At 39.6% G+C, this 9,787-nt stretch overlaps 1 protein-coding gene across 1 annotated transcript in view; it reads right to left on the bottom strand.

Annotated features, from left to right (window-relative positions):
* P3H2 (prolyl 3-hydroxylase 2) overlaps positions 1–9,787 on the bottom strand; it is a 132,184-nt gene that overhangs the window by 44,945 nt on the left and 77,452 nt on the right. Inside the window, exons 2-3 of the mRNA XM_018576413.1 lie at positions 4,847–4,990; positions 3,231–3,420 (exon numbers count right to left, since the gene is read on the bottom strand). Coding sequence (XP_018431915.1) covers positions 3,231–3,420; positions 4,847–4,990 — 334 coding nt within the window. The remainder of the gene's footprint in view (positions 1–3,230; positions 3,421–4,846; positions 4,991–9,787) is intronic.

Genomic DNA, 9,787 nt, shown 5'->3' with positions numbered 1-9,787 from the left:
GAAGCTGATGAAGCAGAGATGGGCTTCATCAGCTTCTGTAGCTGGAGAGTAACAACAAAGGAACACGGAGGGCGCAACAGCAAACACAACAATAAAGCACTAGCTAATTGGACTGAAATATATATAAAAAACAGGGGGTCAATCTGGTGGTAAAGAATCAATGGCAGAGAATAAATGTGATGCCACTTAAGTGTAGATCCAGGGATCAGAAGATGGGCGGCCTTTGCAGAGGATCAGGATCATCAGTGTGGGCTCAGGGCAGTGTGGGGGATAACCAAGGGGAACCAAACAAAAAGAGTGCAGACTAGGCACGCTGCATCTGCGGCTGAAGGTGCTCGGTCTTTGTCCCGTCAGCTGTGGGCAGTGTGCGGGAGGCGGTACGTAACGGGAGCTGACAGGCGCCGGGTAGTCAGATCAGTGAGGGGATGGGGATACTCTGGGTGAATGTAGCTGGAGAGTGACACTGCATGCAGGATGTGATGTATTATACATCACTTCCTGCATTCGGGGACTGAGAGGAGATCAAAGGGAGTTCGTATACTGAACTCCCTTTGATCTCCTGTCACAGAGCCGTGCCGGTCCCGGCCGCATCGGGTACAGCGGATCTCGGGACCGGCAACGGCAGTGACAGCTTCTGATACAAGCGATCGAGCGTCTCTGTAGACGCTCGATCGCTTGACTGTAAAGCTCCCGGCCGGCCGTGTAATTACAACGGCCGGCCGGGAAGCTGCTCGTCGGGCTCCACTATCTGCTCGTCACAGACGAGCAGACGAGTGGATTTTCGAGCCCTGTATATATATATATATACATACATACATACATACATACATACATATATTTACCTAGTCAGGTACCAGAATGAAAATGTATCTTCCCTTCTCTATCCAGCCAGGCCTCTGCCAAGGTCAGACTAAGGATGGCCATGGTACATCTTGTTTTGGTGACGTGACCACATTATGATCAGCTATGATGAATCCTTGCTTTAGAGGACACCTGCAAGGACTAAAATACTGTATGTAGCATGCCACTGCTAACCACCTCCAAAAATTGCTTGTTACCTTGTTCTTTCTGACTTTAATAATTTCTTTGTCAGTGGCCCAGAGAAGCTTGTCGCTGATGACATCAGAATTGTAGATCTGAATACTTAGTTTTGCTTAGAATATTTTGAAGGCATTGGATCGGCATGGCAGCCATTTATCTAGCATTTTCAGGATAAGAGTATAGAAAAGGCAACCTATGTAATTCCTTTAGTACAGGCTTCCTTTAAAGTTATAAGTTACACATTTAGGGATAAAAACAGAGCTAACTGTGCATTAGAGGTGCAGTCAAAATAGCAGCGTGCATGGTATTTGTTTGATTGGTAGAGTAAGGCATGCTTCTGTTGAGATTTTGCACCAATTTCCATTGTCATTCAGTTGGTCTTTTGACACAGCCACAAAGTATAAAAGGACAGCCAGGTTACTGGATTTACTATCAAACAAATAGCAGTCTAGCTCAATTATACCAAAACTCCAATAAAAAAAAACGAAAGAGTCCAATAAAACCCATTTTCAAGCATGTGTTCTGCTGTAATGGAAATATCCTGCTACACATGAATGTTTTTTTTACAAAGCTATATTTGTGATTAATAAAAGGTCTTGCGCAGGCCATCTTCATGTTCATATGGTGTGTGTACCCCAGACCGTGCCTACAGGATACTACCACGAGGAGGTATGTGGTTCCCCTGGCTTTATATAAAGAAATTGGGCAGTACATTTAAAACTAACCTACAGCAGTCCAGTGAGGTTCAAACACATTTGTTTCTGTCCTAAGTGACATTTGACAGACACTTCTAAATATAGGCGGAGGTTTGCAGTATATATGCCTAGTGCCCAATCTGTGGCCAGGGGACCACATGCACCCCTATGGTAATGGTTGTGAGGTCCTGCAGCTCTAGCAGTCTGTAGTGGGAGTGGGAGGCTGGGAGCATCAGTCTGAAAAGGGGTAATGGCAGTAATCTCTACTATCCTCATATAACATGTTTCTAGTCTTTCACTGTCTTCTGCAGCATATCTTCAGTCCTCAACCATACTTGTAGCATGTCCACAGTCTCTGACCATAATTTTCTCAAGTATGTCTTGTGATATTTGGGAGCTCACAGAGCACTCGCACAGCGGGTTTTTCAAAACACAGAGTCTTTATTTTCTTTCAAAACAGTAGATAATCACGAAATCTAACATAAATAGCTTGCTGTAGCATATAACAGATAAGGGCTCACCAATCCTCGAGTTGTCCCAAACACTCACGGTGTCCGAGTCTTTTAATAAGTCTCTCTTGCAGGACTGCTGCTCCGGCCTCAATCTTCAGGGCCACTGTCTGGTTCCTCCAGACAACGGCAATAACATGCCAATCCTTCCAATACGGTTCACGAACCCACAGCTCCCTGATGCACTGGCCTCCGCACTGACTCCGGGGTGGAGCTCTCCTGACTCACAGGTGGGGCCCTGAACACATCCCAGCACACTCTTCATGAGGGATGTGCACAGGTGCACAATTAGGTGCTGGTCACTACCAAAGCATGGACCCAGAACTGGAGATTTCCTCCCACCCAGAGCTCTAAGAAATCTCCTAGGATCCAGAAAACCTGGAAAGGACTGAAAAGGCAGTTCTTTCCTGGTACCAGTAATGTCTTCCTGTAGCCACTCAGCCCCTCTGGCTGAGAACACTGGGTGACTTTGAGGCCACCTATCACCGTGGTAATGCCATGCAATGCCACAGTCTGCACTCTCTGAAATTCCTATCTTGGATTACATATACTAAACATTATGTTTGCTCCTTCACAGTTGATAGACCATAGTTCCATAGACTCTACAGCTGCTGTTTGTTAGGCCATATAATTGACAATCTATTCTAAGGTCCAGCACTGTGTGTGTTTCTCTTCTCAGGTTCCTGGCATAAACGTTCTCTACTATTGCAGTTAGATATGTATATTTTCCAAGGTAAAAAAAAATTGTGTTTTACAGTGTAAAGTATTAATATAAATTGTCATCCAAAATCTAAAGAAAAAACCTCACAGTTTATTATTTAAACCATGATTCCATGCAGGAATTATTCCCCTTCCTCATGCTGACCTCAGCCAGGCTACTTGGATCCATCTCTTTATCACTTTACTTCACAGGTTCACTTCATAACTTTAACAGTGCCAGCAATATGTACATGAATTATGCTGTGCTTGTGTAATAAGTGCTTACCTGCCATGACTTCATACAAAGTTGCTCTGTAGTCCACATATTCATATTCATCAAATTTATGTGGCCCCCAGCACATAGCTCTGCACTCAACATCTGCTCGAAAATAGCCTTTCAAAGCATCCTCAAAGCGCTTGATAGCTTGTTCATATTGTTCTTTATCGTAGAGTATCACACCCGCATGATAATCTTCCTAATAAATTACATACATTTTAGTCTTTGTAATATAAAAGTTTTGTAATGATAGAATTGAATTGCTTCAAATGAGATAATTTATTTCTGTCTGGAGTAACAATTTTTCCCAAATATGTGACCTGATCTGTGTGGTTGTTTTTTTTTAATTTTTCCACTTTAGTGTCTAGAAATTATTTAAAAAGGAAATGTAATCTCCATCTGGTAAACCAGTCACAGAAAATGTGTTTTCAGGTCGTGAGGGTATTTTATTGTGAGAGGTAGCACAGTCAACTAAAATTTCAAATGTCATTAGCTATTACTGCTGGCTCAGCCTGACACAATATTATGTGTCAGTGTAGTAGCTAATAAGTAATATGCCTTATACTTGATATTGCTGGATGAGCTTTGCAGTTTAAATACTCATTGGCAAGGTCTAAAATGTATATTTATATCAGCTATCCCAGCAAATTTTCCATGCAGATTGGCAGGATAGTGGCAAATAGTCGTTGTAGGAATTGGGAGTACAATATATTGGAAATACCATTCATATGTTACTTTTGCCAGATATACCGGGTATATACCAGATGATTTATACAGGATGCAGGAAAAGAATTGTCATTGCTGGTTTTAATAGGATATAACAAATGGTAGATTATACAGCAGGACATTCACCTGCAGCCTTTCTATTGATACTTCATGAAAGTGTCCCAGATGCCATTTTTGTGCACTTGAAATGTTTTTCCTGACACTTAATCTGTATCAGGTATCAGAGGTCACTTGACGTCTGCCAGTTGCCGTTACATCAATGGCCTGAGTTCACATACTTTCTCCGACTTCTAAGAGTACATGAAAGTCAAACAACAAAGCCTCACAGATACTGCTATGCACTAAGTAGATGCAAGACAGTGGGTAAGATCAGGTAGTGGAAGTGTCAGGCTTAGACAGAGAAATTGGCAATCTTTCTTAAGACAGTACAATTCCAATTAATAAAGAGTGACTATTTAGATTTGATCTTTTTTACCTTTTATCAACATCCCCTTCAGACATGAAGTAAAACATGGAGAATAGCAGAACAACAATATGTTTAAATCCTTCTAATCATGTGACTCCTAAATGCCTACAATTTTGCTAAAACACACAAACACAAACCGCATTTAAAAAAAGCACAGTTACTGAGGAAATGGTTCAATTAAATCACAAATTCTAAAGTTAAAAAGGCATGACAAATACGGTTGCTAGAATTGAAACTGAATGCGAGTCTGAATGACCAGTGGGAAAAACCTTATAATGAGAAGCATGTGTGCTGCTGTTTCTGTTCAATTACGTCAACTTAGTTAGAACCCAGCGCACTAAAAATTCAATATTATAAGAAAAAAACTTCTGCAGATTTTACAATACCTGGACTAGCCAATTGAAAAATGTATGTAATAGCAAGGAAAACTTACTATATAAAACCGACTCTCCCTGTCAATCAGTGGAATGTCCGATTTGATTTGGTAACTTTTTAAATTCTGCTGTACTTCCATATGCTCAGGATTGGCCATGAAGAAGGTATGAGCAGCTTGAGCAGCTTCATCTAGTTGATTCAGCTATAAAACAGTGAAAAACTTAATTAGAATCATATTCTTCTGCATTTCCATACAAGTTAATAATCCATAGCTTATAAAGGAAAATGTTGACACAGTTCACCTAATGATGTAGAAACATTTTTATTTTGCCCTCCAAAATTGTGAGTCCGCATAAAAAAGGCCACACCAAATACTTCGGAACTCAGCTTTTGGAACAATTCTGATGTTTATGACAATGGATTTGCAACATCCCTTTGTTATCCCATGTATTCATTATTCAGCCCAGCACAGCATTAACATGCCATATGAAATAATATTGAAGCACATGCCAAACATTCATAAATGAGCCTGGATATACTCCTACAAGCCAACTAAAATGTGTGTAAGCCATCTCCTTCTTATTCCTATCATCGTTACCAATTAACAAGGCAAGTGATGTCTAAAATGTAGTGATCCCTAGCAACCAATTCCGAATTTATCAGTCATTGATCTTCATATCTATTAACTCTGACTATCTGTTGTGCAGTACATACACAAAGGAAGGCCATATGTAAGGCATTAATTGGGACACATTTATAACAAGGTGGTTAAATTCAGGGACAATTTCAATCTCATTTCCCCCCTTAGAATTCATTACATTTAGTGGAGTGGATAAAAGGGCCATATACTGGCGTATGCAAATAATGATTGACAGCTGTAAAAGACAAAAGTACCAATAGTCATAATATAAATACAGCAAACCTGACAGAGATCTAGGAATTCTACGGAAGAATTGAAAATCCAGATGTTGGAAGAATGGAGGCAAATTCACAATCCAATAAAATAAACAGACAAATCTTGCCAGTAACTATGCTCTATAACTACGTTGAGAACTGTAACAGGTGAACAGCAGCCGAAAAGCGTTGACTGGTCAGCAAATCAATTAATTTTTGCTTATTAAAAGTGTGTTGGGTCTATGGCTATGTTTCAGCTTTCTAAAATAGAGCCCACATTCTTAAATCATTGGTTGCTTTTACATAGTAAAATGTATACTTAAAACAGATGTGTAAACTGCATTATTTAGATACAGATTTTCCGCTTGAGGTCAATAATCAATTGCAGAAAAATAACATGATGATAGCTTAGCCAACTATTCAAGAAGGTAAAAAAGCACATGGGATAAGTTAATAAATTATAGACTATGCCAAATTGGACAACTTCTTTTAATCAGCATTCAACAAGCTCTTCTGTGCTTTGTACCCAGGGGACTTTAAGGATGGAAGTTTTTTTTCCAGGCCTTTATACGTTGAAATGATAGATTTGTTTGGCGAGCTTCAGGCTTCCTGGCGTGACATCATGACCACACAATGATTTTCCTGTTCTGAGTGACGTCGCTGACTGAGAGCAGGCATTCCCCCTGAGCTCTACATTCCAAAGCAGTGAGCTCTGCTGTATTATTCTTCGTTCCACTCTGAATGTGGCTATTAGGTCTGATTTTCTAACATTCTAAAGGATCCCCTCAGGGTTTTAACAATCTTCATACCTTCACAGAAAGACTTCCTTCACTAACGCTATGTCAAAAACATTACTGAAGTATTTATTGGAGATATTTTGCAGATCACCTGTGTTTACCAGGAAAAATAGTTCTAAGCAGTGAAATTATAAAATGGTCTAATTGGAAACGCAACAACTTTGGACATAACAATAACAAAACTAGCTGATTTTCCTTGCTGCAGCCAGACATAAAAGTCAGATGTTGAGACTTGTTTGTTATTTAAATGTGATCCACCTTCAAGCAACGGGGTACAGCTTACATTCCAGCACACCTGTGCATATCAGACATCATAAATCTAGATGTTTGGACCATAACTCATCATTTTACCACCACAAATGCCATTGCTATAAGCCATTTGCTACCCCAGTGTGAATATCTCATCATGGAATTTTTGTTGCGTGATGAACTGACATTTCACAGGTACAGCTGATGTCTTGCAGTGCATTTGAGGTAACCCATGTCTAGCAAGAGACACATATCTCTTATGAAAATCACAAGGATACAGGAGAGAATTTTCCTAAACAGTAAACATTTTCTCTTTACTCTCATTAACCACCTTAGTACCAGATCAATTTTTTTTTTAAATTTTCACACACGTGCTAAAATCTGAAATGTTGTTTAGAAAATTACCTTAAAAGAGAACTATGGCCTAACCTTTTTGCCATAGTTCTCTGTAGGGTCACAGGAGGACATATACTAATGTCCACCACTGACTCAAAACTCAGTATATAGCGGTCTATTGGCCGTTATATGCCGAGAGCTCAAAGCCACACCAATCTCTAGAGGCAGAGCCAGCTGTGCCCGCCCCCTCCCCGTCCATTCTTCCTTTTTTTTGGTGATGGACAGTCACCGCTCTGTGCAGAGAGAGGATTGGGAAGTCAGCAATCAGCAGTATGAGTTCATGACTTCCTGATCAATAGAGCTGACCTGTGACAGCTACATTGAGGAAATAGGTGAGAAACAGGTCATGTATTAAAATTGCGTGCCCCCATGCAACTATGGTACTCCACATGTCCATCGGTGATGCTCTAAAAGCTTTTACTGCGCAACAGTTTAGAATTAATAGCGAATTATGATCCTAGAATTATTTATATATATATATATATTTCACTCCAACGTCCGCACTGATACCCAACATGGGTGGCAAAATCGTTGTTTACATACACATGCATGTCCTACGCATGTGTTTATTCACATGCAGATGGCGGGGACGGCAGGGTTGGTTTTCATTTTTATTTATTTTTTACTCTTTACTTTATCACTTTTTGAAATGCTTTCACTTCAGCGCTATCACACAGGGGATAACAAGCCCCATATGTGATAGCGTTTGGAGGTGACAGGTTCTCTTTATTGAGTAAATAGAACTTCAACTGACTTCTGAAGCGCTCCCTGCTTAATTCATCAGGGATGTTCCTTGGCCTGCTTCTGCTCTATGAAAACCATCACAGGGGTGTGTGGTCGCTGGTTGACGACAGAATGCAGAATGTCTGTTTGTGTGGGAGAGGCGGCACATTAGCAGGCTGCTAAAAGTTTTCTTGGGAGCTGTACAGCCACCAGATCACTTGTAATTAACAAGCATCGCCTGCAGAAAGAACCCATACGATGTCATCGTACAACCACTTCAAGATCAGGACATACGCATACATCATATGGTCCTGAAGTAGCTAAAATAATCTTTAAAAAAATTAAAATACACAAATGACAAAATCGATTCACCTATTAGTTACAAGTATCGTTCATACCATAGTTTCAGAATATCGATATGTTGAAATACAGTATATGATACTTATGTTAAAGCCCAATAGGCTTTTTATTTTTTGATGGCGTTTGAAGTATTAGAGTATCTAACAAGCTTATTTCTTATGGTTTATCCTTTGGGGAGATTGCTTCTTACTTCCTGTTCGGTCTGACAGGAAGTGAATAGAATGTTCCCCACAATCAGGAAATTGACAGCAATACAATTTGGCAGGATTTCTAAGTCTTCCTTACTCCCACGGAATGAAAATTAAGTGAGGCGAAATGTCCATAAGAAAGGACACAGCAATACAAACGAGCAGAAGTTCTAACGCCTCCACACTGCATTCAAATCTAAAAAAGCCACTGTTTAAAATGTGTGATTTAAACCAGGATGCAATAACGGGCGGTGAAACGTTACACTATGAAAAAAGTGTGTGTGTGTCTATATAGATATATATATATATATTATATACACACACAAACTATATTATAACCCATTAGTAGTGGAATCAAACAGTTCTGTAGTCCTAATATACTTCCTGTTCAAGGGTGACAACACAGGTTGCTTCGTAGATACAGTACAGTGAGTGAGTTTTGTCACCCTAACTGTGTTACTGGCAGGATCATCAGCTGAAAATGACAGAATGAAGTTTGAAAAAAGAACACTAATGCAGCCACCATATCACTGGACTGATAAGCTGCAATATATGACATTTATATGCTTGTTTCTTGCTAAACTTTAAAGTTTAGTGTTCACAGGTTTCAGAGTCTATAATCTTTAGTGTCTGTTGGGCACCCCATTACTATGTCTTGTTAAAAAGGACACAAGATTGTATCTCACAAACTGTTGCCTTTGTTTTTAAACCAGAAGATGCTGCCAAATTATGTTATTATGACTTGCCACAAAGATCACTTATGCTTAAAGCGGAACTCCAGAATAACAGCTTAAATACAGTTCAAGTATACTGTATATATATAGTATGTGAACTGTTTACATACAGAAGTACTTATTATTCCTCAGCCAGCCTTGTGAATTGCATCCCTACCACAGTACATGACCGGACACGTGACACCCCTCTTTCCTAGTTCAGTTTAGATCTTCGAGTGTTACCTCTCTGCCTCATTCCTATTCTTTGGACAATAAAGCACCATCTGTCATATGAACAGGGAGATGACAAAGAAACATGGACTGTCCAGCAGATAGTAGAGTGATCTTCCAGGCTATGAAGTATAGCAGTGGCTGAACAGGATAAAGATCCTTTATCTTTATCTTGGATCTTTATCCAGTTATCATATGTGTATTTAAGCTGTACATTCATCTGTTTGCTTGGAGTCCCAAAGTGAACAAGAAAACACACTTCTATAAAGTCATGTAACGTTTATGATGTATTGTAATGTAGTGTTTCAGCATCTAATACCCTTTTACTGACTTCATGTATAATGCTCTATTTTTTATTTTGTTACATTCTATTAAAATGTATGCTTGCTGCTTAGAAACATCTACAATGCTATTAGCTCACAACAAATCTGAACAAGTTCGGAATGCA

The sequence above is a fragment of the Nanorana parkeri genome, unplaced genomic scaffold (genome assembly GCF_000935625.1).
Source record: "Nanorana parkeri isolate BGI_ZX_2015 unplaced genomic scaffold, ASM93562v1 scaffold66, whole genome shotgun sequence".
NCBI lineage: Eukaryota > Metazoa > Chordata > Amphibia > Anura > Dicroglossidae > Nanorana > Nanorana parkeri.
This window is presented reverse-complemented; position numbering and strand designations above follow the sequence as displayed.